The sequence below is a fragment of the Dromiciops gliroides genome, chromosome 2, assembly GCF_019393635.1.
Source record: "Dromiciops gliroides isolate mDroGli1 chromosome 2, mDroGli1.pri, whole genome shotgun sequence".
In the NCBI taxonomy this organism is placed as follows: domain Eukaryota; kingdom Metazoa; phylum Chordata; class Mammalia; order Microbiotheria; family Microbiotheriidae; genus Dromiciops; species Dromiciops gliroides.
The window spans coordinates 112,132,366-112,146,359 of NC_057862.1; the positions used below are offsets into that span (position 1 = coordinate 112,132,366).

General features: G+C 39.9%; 1 protein-coding gene across 2 annotated transcripts in view; it reads right to left on the bottom strand.

Moving 5' to 3' along the window:
• The window catches only part of SLF2 (SMC5-SMC6 complex localization factor 2), a 49,819-nt gene extending 36,685 nt beyond the window's left edge, over positions 1–13,134 (bottom strand). The window contains exons 1-3 of one of the 2 annotated variants that reach the window (XM_043982502.1): positions 12,869–13,134; positions 1,396–1,439; positions 446–987 (exon numbers count right to left, since the gene is read on the bottom strand). In XM_043982502.1, the coding sequence (XP_043838437.1) occupies positions 446–987; positions 1,396–1,439; positions 12,869–12,993 (711 nt within the window). In that variant the 5' untranslated portion in view covers positions 12,994–13,134. Of the gene's footprint in view, positions 1–445; positions 988–1,395; positions 1,440–10,875; positions 10,895–12,868 lie in introns of those variants that run through there. The other variant, XM_043982503.1, reaches the window with a different exon arrangement.
• Between the last annotated feature and the right edge of the window lie 860 nt (positions 13,135–13,994).

Sequence of the window (13,994 nt, forward strand, 5' to 3'; positions counted from 1 at the left end):
AAGGCTGCTTTCTCTTGAGAAAGTCTTTTCTGGGGGTAGCTAGGTGGCACAGTGGATAGAACATGTGCCCTGGATTCAGGAGGACCTGAGTTCAAATCCGGCTTCAGACACTTGACACTTACTAGCTGTGTGACCCTGGACAAATCACTTAACCCTCATTGCCCTGCCCCCCCCCAAAAGAGAGAAAGCCTTTTCTACAGCAATGACTTTAAGTTTAGCTAGTTTCTGTCTGTTTCTTTAGTTCTCTCTATTGGATTTTTTTTTTTTTGCGGGGCAATGGGGGTTAAGTGACTTGCCTAGGATCACACAACTAGTAAGTGTCAAGTGTCTGAGGTCGAATTTGAACTCAGGTCCTCCTGAATCCAGGGCCGGTGCTCTATGCACTGTGCCACCTAGCTGCCCCTCTGCTATTGGATTTTAAAGACATCTGAAACATATACTCAACTGGTTCCTCTTGCATTTTCACAGAACATTTTGATTGCTGGCACCTGGATATGTCATTTCTACTGCTAATTTTGCTGGAATTGTTTTTCCAAATCTCAAGCTCTAGTGATGAAACCAAGTTTGGGGCATCTGTAATTGTCTTGTTTTGATCTGTGCATTCAGCCTTCTCCCTAAAGTATCCATGATTATATGATGATATTTTAATTGGAAATCCTTCTTCCTCCCTTGGGTCCTTCATCTCATTCCTCAACAAGCAATGATGTGAAGTAGAAATAAGGGTTTTTTCAACCACTGAAGACTGGGTTTTTTGTACCACAGGAAGTTGGTTTCTCTCAGATGCATCTCTTTGACCTTTTTTTTCTTGAAATTCCCTCATCCAAGTCTCCGTAATAAGACTCTTGGTCGGTGGTGTAGTTGGCATCATTTTACACATATTCTCTGTTGAAGATATTTTTCTTTCAAATTGTCTTACAGCAGTGTCTAATAATCCACCTTTTCCAGATTTAGGATCTGTCCTGTGTGGCGAGTTCAACACAAGTCTATCTGTATATTCAATTAAAAACAAAAACAAAAAAAGGTGAAAAAATTTAAAATTAAAAAAGCAAAATTTTAGTTAGACAGATATGGATAAAAAGAATTTTACAGTGGAAGTAGAGGCACTCAGACTTAATCACTACATTAATCATTAATCACTACAACTTAAGAGCTTTAAACATTTCTATTTCCATCAGAATAAAAGAATCTAAAGGTATATACACAGTGAACATTATTATGATATAATTTTAAGTATAGGAAAACACCACTATGTCAGACTTTTATTACTTTTAGACCTTATTAAGTTTATGAAGGACATTGTATCTTTACTCCATAAAAGAATTCCAGAGAATCCTATATAATTTTAAAGTCCTCAGTGTTTACCAAAAAAAAAAAAATTGCAGGAAGCACACAAACCTTGCTTTGGGACTGGTTTGAAGAAATCTGTAATTGACTGATTTCTGAAAAATAAGAAACAAATGATGCAGTATTATAAATTAAAATTATGTAAAATCTCAATAATTCAGAACTGAGGGATGATAATTCAACACTAACTGGCTATTTAAATATCCTAAAAAATGGTCTGCAATAACAATGGTTTGCTAATATGATAACAAGAAATCTAATACTGCTAAATAAAGAATCTGTAGCTATTCGGATCAAACATCTTAGTTACAGATTTTCAAATACCTATTGGGGATAGCTCTTAGTACAGAAATAAGTGGACCAGGACAGGGCCTGAAATAGGGCCTGTGTTTTGTGGGAGCCAAGCTAAGCTGGGAGTTCACCTTGAGGCACCTGAGGTGATTCCCATGTGACCCTGATGTTCAAACCGTGACTTAAGTTTTGCTTCTTGACAAGTTATGTATGGTTATATGAGTTAACACAGCACTGTTCTAGTGAGGAATGGGGACAGTCTTGCCCAGAATAAGGTTACCGCCTAGTGCTGTAATCTGATTGGTTGTTAATGGGGCAGTCTGATTGGTTGACTGATACAATCTGATTGGTTTTTACAGTTATGGGAGGTTGGTACTATATGCTGTGATTGGTTGTTTTTTCATTTTGTTTTTTTGTTTTTTTAGTGAGGCAATTGGGGTTAAGTGACTTGCCCAGAGTCACACAGCTAGTAAGTGTTAAGTGTCTGAGGCTGGATTTGAACTCAGGTACTCCTGACTCCAGGGTCGGTGCTCCATCCACTGCGCCATCTAGTTGCCCCATTTGTTGTTTTTGTAATGCCATATGTAAATGGGAACTGTGATATGATTGGTCCAGAGGGACCCTTGAGGGGTATAAACAAAGGTGAGGGACCTCACTTCAGTGCACTCCCCAGCACATTCATCTTCAGGAAGATGAATAATGCATAAAGATGCCTTCAACAACACTGCTGCCTGCTTGGATTCTTTGAGCTGTAAACTGCTAGCAACACTTGAGCTGTGCAACATTATTCGAGCTGTTAGTTACATTTCTAACAATATATAACTAAGAATAAATTGGGATGAGTATCTTTTGCTAAGAATTAAATGTCACTGCTATTGTCTTCCATATAAGAATAATTTAAGAAATTTAAGAGCTGCCAAGGAAAAAAATTCAAGAAATAGGAAAAATGCAAAAAAAAAATTTAATAATTACTTTAGATGTAAAGTGCTCAACTAGTGAAAAACAAAGTCAGTATGATAAAGCTTTAGGGACTATGCACACTACAGTGGGATCAACATGAAGCAGAGGCTCACAGTAGTAGTATCTCTGGTGTTGAAAAAAATGAAGGCTTGCGAAAGGGATGCACTGGGAGAAAGGGGAAGAGAGATGTAGAGTGGGGAAAATTACCTCACATAAAAGAGATGCAGAAGAAAAAGCCTTTTTACAGTGGAGGGGAAAAATGGCAGGGGTAAGCAAGCAATGCTTGAACCTCACTTATCAGAATTGGTTCAAAGAGGGAAATATAGAAATCTATCTTACCCAACAAGGAATTAGGAAGGAAAAGGGATGGGGGTAATAGGGGAGAAGGAGAATGATAAAAGAGAGAGCAGATTAAAGAAGTGGTCAGAAGCAAAACAGACTTTTTAGGACGGATGGGATAAAAAGAGAGAATGACAAATAGAAGAAAATAGGATGGAGGGAAATACAGTTAGTAATCATAACTGTGAATGTTAAATGGGATGAGCTCACCCATAAAATGGAAGCAGATAGCAGAATGGGTTAGAAACCTGAATACAACAATATGTTGTTTATAAGAGACATACTTGAAACAGAAAGATATATACACAGGGTTAAAATCAGGAGATGAAGCAGAATCTATTATTCTTCACCTAAAGTGAAAAAAGGCAACAGTAGCAATCATGATCTCAGACAAAGCAAAAGCAAAAATAAAACCAGACCTAATAAAGAGAGATAATCCAGGAAACTACATTTTGATAAAAGATACCATAGACAATTAAGTAATATAAAAAAATTTTACAGCAAGTTTCTCTGATAAAAGCCATTTTTCTCAAATATATAGAGAACTGAGTCAAATAAAAATAAGAGCCAGCCCCCAACTGACAAATTATCAAGGGATGTGAAGAGGCAATTTTCAGAAAATCAAAGCTATCTTTAGTCACATGAAAAAATGCTCTAAATCAATAGTGATTAGAAAAATGCAAATTAAAATAACTCTTAAATACCATTTCATCCCTATCAGAAATGACAAATGCCAGAAGGAAATGAGGGAAAATGGGTACACTGGTGGAATAGTGAACTTGTCCAACTATTTTGGAGAACAATTTGGAACTATGCCCAAAGTCCTATAAAATTATGCATACCCTTTGACCCAGTGATACCACTACTAGGTCTGTACCCCAAGAAAAAGAAAAAGGCCCTATATGTGCAAACGTATCTTTAGCAACTCTTTTTGTGGTGGCAAAGAATTGGAAAGTACAGGGATGAGTACCAGTGGGAGAATGGCTGAACAAGTTCTGTCATGAATGGGATGGAGTGCTATTGTGCTATAAGAAATGACAGGGGAGAAGTTTCTGAAAAACATGGCAAGACCTATATGAAGTGATGCAAAGAGAAGTGAGCAGAGATCATTGTTCACCATGGTGTTAATGATCAGACTTCTCCCAGGGTCAGGCCATTTTGGGAGGACTAAAAGTTTGAAACCTAAGCTGTCTCTTGAGAGCTTGGAATAACAACACTTAATACCCCAAGAAAGCAGCAACAGAATCAGCCCAAACCTTTTCTCTAGAAGTGTGCAGAGCCTGGCCCTAACTAAAAGTCAGATGGAAAAAAGTACAAACAAGAAAAGAATCATACCATAAAACACTTTTATGGCCAACTTCTGGGTCAGTGAGCCACTAAATATTGTTTCTGCTCCCTATGGCTTCTCAAACCTCTCTTAAAACAGAAGTTTTGTACCAACAAAAAAGCAACTTCAGCTATTTCCATGGCCTAAGACACCCAGAATCCAAAAGAAGTTTTTACAAAATCCCCCAAAATCCAGCAAATGACGCTTATTGACTCTCAGCTCATTCAATACACCTCCCCCCACCTGCTATGCTACTAGCAGAAAGGCTGCACTAGCCAACCCAAGGACACAACACAAGCTCCTACACCATGGTCCTCCCTGTCTTTCCAGTACAGTGGAGAATTCAGCTCCAGGCCACAAGCCAGCTTGGCCATAGCCCTTCAGGAGCATAAGTTTGCTGGGGTCTGCAACCCCAAAGCACTAGTGCTAAAAGCTCTGAACTAGGCTAGGTGCCAGGAAAAGCAGGCTCTGAACTGTCAGTACTGGGCCAGAGAACTAAGGAACAGAGGGAATGAGACAGGTTACCAGGACAGCACACCAAGTAGGGGTGTGTGTGGTGGGGTTGTGCAATACCCCACCAATCCCAAGGGACAGAACACAGCACTCAGTTGGGACCAATTTTGACCACCCAAAAGTCATTTTGGACAAAGACCTAGCATGGTGAACCATGAATTGCCCACTGTGGAAAGAGACTGAGATGATCTGAGATACAACACACAAGGAAACTATGATCAGTGGGGAAGAAGTCAAGAAAGAAAATAAGAGGAGAAAAATGATTGAAAGTACCAAAGATTTCAAGAAATCTTAAAAACCTTGAATATGTACAGATAAATCAACAGAAAAAAAAAAGGAGCAAGAGAAGGAAATATGGCCACCAGATCTAATAAATAAGTTCAGGCATCTATGAATAAATACTGCAAAGTAAAGGAAAATAATCCAATGCTTGATGAGAAAGAGACCTTGTGGGAGAACATGTTGTGATACACTGCTCTTGGGTAGTTTAAGAGAGAAACAATAATTGTAAGAGCAGAATTTATGTCCTGCACAGAAAAACTAATGAACAGATTAAAAACTTGAATCTGAAATGGCAAGACTCACCCAAGAAAAAGAGAATAGATTGGGAATGTGAATGCACAGAAGTGAAGAAAAACCAAGAAAGAGCCACAAAGAAGAAGAGCATTAAAAATTAGCATTACAATTGATCATTATACAATAAAAACATATGGGTCTCAAAGACAGGATGCATAGAGACAACCTAAGGATCATAGGTCTCCCCAAAGATTAAGAAAAAGCCTTAACACCACAATGAAGGAAATAATAGAAGAAAACTGTCCAGAACTGCTGAACATAGAAAAATAAAATTGTGATCTAAAGAATTTACAGATCTCTCCAGAGAAAAACAACAACAATCAAATGCTGCAAACTCAAAGACACTATGGTTAAATTTAACAATTTAATTCAGAAGCAAGTTCTGCAAGTCATCAAGAAAAAAGACCTTAAAATAGCAAGACTATTCCACCCCCACTAGAAAAAGAAGAAAAAATTTTTAAAAAAGGAAAACAAGAGATGGAACAATCTGTTTCAGGGATGCAGCCCTGGGTGACTTATGTATCTAATCTGAGCCTAACCATACAGAACAAAAGCTGGATGGATGTTCAATAACAAAGAAGAATTTGAAAAAATTTTTAGAAGAAAACCAGAATTAAAGAGATTGCCACCCGAATTCCCCAACAACAGAAATGCAAGAGTGAATAAAGCAGCAGGCCAGGACTATAACAGTAACAGAATGAGAATGACAACAGAGAGACTACTTTCTAAATGTACACACGGAGACAAGTGAAAGTAGAAATCTAGTACAGGTTAACAGGGAAAAGGAGGACAGGGGGCATTATGGACAGACCCTAGCATCACCCTGCCTATAGGTGAATGCTTCTTTTATGGGAAATTACAACATGGGAGGAAGAGAGGGGAGCAGGGGGGATAGAGAAGAGTGTGATATGCTGGGATCAAATCAAGAGCTAGCAAAATGAGGGGAAGGTGACCTCTGTGGTATCAGAAAAATACAGAAAGCCTACAGGGGAATGGGTGAAGAAGGGAGGAAAAATTGAGAAGTGAGGGGAAAGGAAGCCTTACTTTGAAAGTGGTAAAAGGTGGGGGCAGCTAGGTGGCACAGTGGAAAGAGTGCTGGCCCTGGATTCAGGAGGACCTGAGTTCAAATCTGACCTCAGACACTTGACACTTACTAGCTGTGTGACCCTGGGCAAGTCACTTAACCCCAATTGCCTCACCAAAAAACAAAACGAAAGTGGTAAAAGGTTCCACTGAAGATTGCTCCTATGTGTGAAAGGAGATGAGGACCTTACACTATGTGAGACTTGGGGGATTTAATACCTGAACAGTCAACCTGTCCTGGGAGGGGAGGAGTTGGAACTCTTGGGGGCAACTGGCAACTGTAGGAGTAGGAATATGGACCCAAGGAGATTGCCAGGGCAACAAGAGAAGGTACAGATGACTGGTGATATCTGCTATAACCGGCCCTGTTCTGAGAGTGAAGTACAATGGACAAGGGGAATCCACAGCCTAACTCCTCCAAGGCAGAGGCAGAAAGCACCTAGAATAGATACTGTGGAAGCTTTGATTGTATGAAGACTACAGGGAAAAGAAAGAGATCAAATGATTATAGGGGCTGTGAGTGCAAAGAATGAAGGTCTAGAGTAAACAGAAGATGGATAATGAAGAGAGAACTGCTTTCTGGAAAGAGGTACCAAAAACTGACATTTTAAAAACAAACAAACAGGACTAGCTGAAGGTGAGGAGGGGAAGGGGGAATCTATTTGACTGAGAAAAAAAAAGAGGAAGAAATCTATAACCAGATTCTTGTTGTTTGTCCTTCATTCTTGAAGAGGACCATGACACTGGGAGGTGATGTCATGACTTGCCCTGAGCTGAATTTAAGTGAAGGAGTGATGTGCAAGGTCACCAACCTCACTCTCTCCTCCAGAGCTATCTGAGTCCAGTGGCAAAATATACATCAGCTTCACGGGAGATGGCCCCAGATGTTTAAGGCAATTGGGGTTGTGACTTGCCCAGGGTCACCCAGCTAGTAAGTGTCTGAGGTGAGATTTGAACTCAGGTCCTCCTGACTCCAGGGCCAGTGCTCTGTCCACTGTGCCACCTAGCTGCTTCAATATAACCAAATAAAAGCAGGAAAGAGGAACTAACAAAATCGTAAAAGATAACAAGAAGAGAGCATCAAGAGGGGAAGACAGTCAGTGGGAACAAGACCACCTTAGCGGGGGGAGGGGATTATAACTTAAAAAAATTTAGGGGGCAGCTAGATGGCACAGTGGATAAAGCACTGACCTTGGATTTAGGAGTACCTGAGTTCAAATCCAGGCTCAGCCACTTGACACTAGCTGTGTGACCCTGGGCAAGTCACTTAACCCTCATTGCCCTGTTAAAAAAAATTTAGAGACAGATGGAGGAAAATATAAACCTAACTCATAACTTTTATTTATTTTTTGGAGGGGCAATGAGGTTAACTTGCCCAGGGTCACACAGCTAGTGTCTCAAGTGTCTGAGGCCCAATCTGAACTCAGGTACTCCTGAATCCAGGGCTGGTGCTTTATCCACTGTGCCACCTAGTTACCCGTAACTCTTAACTTTTTTTTCTTTTCTTTTTGCAGAGCAATGAGGGTTAAGTGACTTGACCAGGGTCACACAGCTAGTGTCAAGTGGCTGAGCCTGGATTTGAACTCAGGTACTCCTGAATCCAAGGTTGGTGCTTTATCCACTGCGCCACCTTGCTACCCCACTCATAACTTTTAAATGTGACTGGATTAAACATCCAATAAAACAAAAAAGAGTGACAGATTGGATAAGAAAACAAAGGACAAATTCAACAATCTTGCTTACAAGAAACACTTAAAAAACAAAGGCATAGGGACAGTTAGGTGGCACAGTGGATAAAACACTGGCCCTGGATTCAAGAGGACCTGAGTTCAAATCTGACCTCAGACATTTGACACTTACTAGCTGTGTGACCCTGAGCAAGTCACACTTAACCCCTAACTGCCCCACAAAAATTAAATCAAATAAAATAAAGTTATAGTCACTTAACCCCAACTGTCTTATCAAAAAAGAAAGAAAGAAAGAAAAGAATCCATAGGAAGGGATGATATTTTGGGGGGTAGCTAGGTGGCACAGTGGATAAAGCACCAGCCCTGGATTCAGGAGGCCCCTGAGTTCAAATCTGGGATCAGACACTTAATACTTACTAGCTGTGTGACTCTGGGCAAGTCACTTAACCCTCATTGCCCTGAAAAAACAAACAAACAAACAAAAACAAAGGCATACACAAAAAACTATGGGGATAGAAAAAAAATTTTTTTACTATGCTTCAAGTGAATATATAAAAGGAGTTGCTATTACGCTATCAAACAAAGGAAAAAAAATTCAAAAAGTAAAAAAGGATAAACAAAGACACTATATTGTGCTGAAAAGGACCATAGATGACAAATCAACAACAGTAATAAATTTATAAGCACTAAACATCTTAGTACCCAAATTCATAAAGGAAATATCTGAACTTCAAAGAGACAATAGACAGTAACACAATAGTGACAGGAGACTTCAATATCTCTATCAGTTTTGGATAGGTCTAACAGAAAGATAAACAAAAGGGAAAATATGGAACTAAACGAATTTCTGGAGAAACTATAGTGTAAAAAAAGACTTCTAAATGGGGCAGCAAAAGAATACACATATTTTCCTGCACTACTTTTTTGGGGGTGTGGGGGTGGGTGAGAGAAATGAGGGTTAAGTGACTTGCCCAGGGTCACAACAGCTAGTAAGTGTCAAGTGTCTGAGGCCAGATTTGAACTCAGGTCCTCCTGACTCCAGGGTTGGTGCTTTAACCACTGTACCACCTAGCTGCCCCTCCTGCACTACTTTTCCAAAAACTTGACCATGTACTAGGGAACAAAAGATATTGCAAACAAATATAAAAAAGGCAAAAGTATTTAATATACCTTTTACAGGACATAATACAACAGGAACAGAAATTGGTTCGGGACCATAAACAAAAGAAACACTGAAATCTTAAATAACAAATGGGTCAAAGAACAAATCATAGAAACAATAATTATGTAAAATAAAATGATAACAAAACAACATACCAAAATTTTTGAAATGGTGTTAAAGTACTCCTTAGGGAGAAAATCATATCCTCACAACAATATATAAACAAAATAGAAAAAGAGAAGATTAAGGAACTGCATATATGTTCAATTTTTTTAAATAAACAAATCAGCAAACTTAAAATCAGCACAAAAAAGGAGATATTAAAAATTAGATGGGATATAAACTGGAAACAAAAAAAACCCATAGAAATGATAAATAAAACTAAAGGCTAGTTTTTTGTAGACTAAAAAAACTGAAAAAACCTTAGCTAATCTAATTAAAGAGAACAGAAAATCAAATCAATAAAATAGCAAATAAGCAAGGCAAGGGGCAACTAGGTGGCACAGTGGATAAAGCACTGGCCCTGGATTCAGGGGAACCTGAGTTCAAAACCAGCTTCAGACACTTGACACTTACTAGCTGTGTGACCCTGGGCAAGTCACTTAACCCTCATTGCCCCCCCACCCCCGAATAAGCAAGGCAAAATGACAGCAAAACTAAAAGAAAAAGAATAATCAAAACATATTATGTACAGTTATAAACTAATAAAACTGCAAACACAGAAGAAACAGAGGGATAGCTTCAAAAATATAAAATGCCCAAACTATCAAAGGCTATATCAAGATCTTAAATAACCTACTATCAGAAAAAGAATGAGATCTAGGAAAAAAGGAATTGGGAATGGGGGGAACAGGGGGGGAACCAACTCCTACTCACTCCTATTGTATTCACAGGAGAATTCTATTACTTTTAAAGATTAGTAACCTTACTTCACAAATTACTCTCAAAAAATCGAGAAAGAACCCTATCAGAATCCTTTTATGAAACAAATATAATCCTAATACTCAAACCAAGGAAAAGATAAAACATCAAAAGAAAACCATAGACCCATATATCATTAATGAACTTTGACAAAAAATTTAAACAAAAATCTACTAAACAGACTATGACAATTTATCCAAAAAATAATTTCTTTTAATCATGTAACATTTGTACCAGGGATACAAGGAGGTTCAACATTTGGAAAGCAATTAATATAATTAATCATATTAAAAACCAAAACATCCAAAAATCATATGATCATCAATAGATGTAGAAAAAGCCTTTGACAAAGTACAACAAAAAGGGACCTTTTTTAATATCATAAGAAGCACCTATCTAAAACCAAAAGCAAGTATCACATACAATGGGGATACAATAGAATCTTTTCCAATAAATTCAGGAGTGAGGCAAAAATGCCTAGTCTCCCCACTATTATTTGATAGTTTTAGAAACGCCAGGAATAGCAATAAGAGAAAGGAATTCAAGGAATTTTCAGTCCTATCCAACTCTTCATGACCGAATTTTGGGTTTTTCCAGTTCATTTTACAGATGAGGAAACTCAGGCAAACTGGGTTAAGTGACTTGCCCAGGGTTACACAGCTAGCAAGTACCTGAGGCTGGATTTGAGCTCAGATCTTCAGGACTCCAGGCCCAGTGCTATACCCACTTCACCCCCTAGCTGCCCCCTAAAAGGAATAAAGAGAGGTAAAGAGGAGACAAAATCATCTCTCTTTGCTAAAGGTATGATGGTTTACTTGGATAACCTCAGAGAATGATCAAAGACGGTCACTGAGACAATTAAGAGCTTCACCAAAGCTGCAGGCTACAAAATAAATCATCAAAAATCAATAGCATTTCTATAAAATAAGAAAAGATAAGAAGCAATAATAAAAACTAGAATCTCATTCCAAATAACTACAAAATGCATAAAATACCTGGGGATCAACCTCCCAAAGCACACAAAATAATTTGCTTTTCAGTTGCAACTGAAAGAAAAAAGGAAGACAAAATGCTTTTATTATAGGCATTTTGAAAGCCGAAGAGTGTCCCAAAAGTCTTAATGAAGTTTTAAACTTTAATGGTCATAGCAATATACACTATCTTAAATGAAATCAAGAGAGAAGTGCTACCAAAGTAGCAAGCAATCTGCCTGAAAGTCATTACACACAAAAATTTCCAGGAAACCAATTAAATTTATTATGCCATAAATATGAAGGAATTTCATCTCAAATTTTAATTATTCATTCTGTTTTTGTCTCTTTAAAAAAGTTTTAGTGGAAGCCTTTTTAAAAAAACAACAACAGTCATTTCTAAATCTATCCACTTAATTTTCCCTTGTAAAGATATTTAAGCAAAAATGACCAACAAAACTATTACAAAAGTAGCCTATGCATTTGGCACCTTACCATGAGGCAGGAAGTGAGTTGGGCCAAATACTGGTTATTGCGAATATAATTTTCCTTTATGGTATTGAGTTGACTACTCTTCCAGTACAACTTACTTTGCTCTGTATCAATTCATACAAGTTTTACCATGTTTCTCTAGATTCCTCCTATTTATTCTTGACTTCATGGTTCATATACCTTGATTTGTTTAGCTATTCCCCACTTTGTTAACAATTTTTATGCTACTATAAAAAAGACTGCTACAAATAATTTGGTATATATAATACCTTTCTGTCTAACATCTTTGTGGCATATGCTCAATCATATCGGTGAGTCAAGGGGTATGAACCGTCTATACGGATTTTTCTCCCCAAATTTCAAATAATATTCCAGAATGGTTAGCATAATTCACCACAGCAGCACCAGTATTTCCCCGCCCCCTAACGCTGACTTTAGTAGTGGTAGTGGAGACTAGAGGAAAAGGGAGGATTTTAGACCTGTTTTGATTTGCATTTCTAATTAGCTTTATGTATTTTAACATTCGAAGGAAAGGCTTAACACTTTTGTATTTTAAGAACAGTAAAGCCCCAGAGTAGTAGATTAGCAGAAAGCTAAATTAAAAACACAAAGGTCTGAAGCAGGTCGAGTCCGTCTCTTTTTTCATTTTAAGCACACACACAAAAAGTAACCGAAAACAGCTAGTAAGCACAATGAGAAGTGCCTAGGGGAGACAAAACACCGAAGGGGGAGAAAATTTGTGGAAAATAAACTCATTCCTTAATTCAGAAAACAGAACAAAGCACACTGTTTAAAAAAAAAGATACTAGAAAGAAAACAAACCATTCTAAAACCGCAAATAACTAACAAAACAGAAACTAAAAACAGAAGACAAATCAGCACCTCCTCCCCCCCCCCCAGCCAAGGAAGTGTTGACAAGGACCTGACCCCGCAGTCAGGGTCCTGTAATTGACGCAATACCTGGGAACAAATATGAAATATCGTTTCACCTGAGCCCACTCTAGTGTGCAGTGCGCCCCCCCCCCGCCCCCGCCACATACACATATCCCCACACCCACGATCCCAAAAGCCAGTTCCGTAACCAGACTACCCACCAGCTCTACATCCTAGAATGCTCTGGAAGTGAGGAGGCTGCCCAGTCCGAGGGGGCCAGGCAGCAAGACGGGACAACCCTCCTAGGCCCCCAGCCCCACTACCGTACCTGTCACCGCGGTTCTCCCTGCCCCCCGAACCACATTGGGCCGCATTGAGCCTCGAGCGGCTACACGACCTCGGGGTTGCGGGAGACTTGGGGGAGGACCGAACGGACACGCCGCCCAGCTCCATGTCCCCGTCGCAGCGCCAGGGACCCACTTCGGGGGCACAGTAGCGCTGAGGTGGGCGTCAGGTGGCTCTAGGGGCGGCTGCTGAGGCCTTTCACGCCCCTTCCCTCTTCACTAAGGAAGACTGCGGAGGCTGGCGGGAAGGAACGGAGCCCCCAGAAGGGGGCGGGCTTTGCCGCCGGGACAGGGTGTTGATTGGCTTGATTGGCTGGCGCTCGAGGCCATCCAGACGCTTGCGCAGACTTCCCTTATTAATAGGTGGGCCGTGGCAGACTCCGAAAGCGAAAAATCAGTCGGAGTATCCCGGGTGAGGCGTGAGCCCCGCCCCCACCTCAACACTTTCTGTATTTGTTTGTTGAAAAGTGCGGCGGACGTAACAATAGCTGTTACCAGTTCTGAGCAGGCCCGGTCCCTAACCTGGGATAAACTATCTCTGGCCAAGCCAACAGTCAATAAACCTCCATTGTTGTTCCGGCGTTCCAGTAGCGTGTGACTCTTCGAGATCCCTTTTGGGGTTTTCTTGGCAAAGATGCTGGAGTGCTTGCCACTTCCTTCTCCAGCTCATTTTATAGATGGGGAAACTGAGGCACAGAGGGTGAAGTGACTTTCCCGGAGTCAGTAGCGCGACTGAGGGCGGATTTGAACTCAGGAAGAGGAGGGTTCGTGATTCTAAGCGTAGTGCGCCCCCTAGCTGCCCAAGCATTCGTTAAGCTCCTACTAAGTGCCTGGCAACGTGCTGAACACAAGGGGATACACAGGCAAATGATAACCCCCACCCTCAAGGAGCTTACAATCTAAAGGGTGAGCTGACGTACAAACAAATATATACAAGATAATTAGGAAATAATTAAAAGAGGGAAAGAACTGGAATTAAGACAGCCCAGTCTCAAGTCTGGGACAAGAAAGACATTTGTCAGTCTTGTTGACGCCTGCTGAGGGCTGAGAGTACAAAGAAAAACAAGGGTCCCTGCCCGGAGAAACTCCTAATCTAAAGGTTCTCCCTCA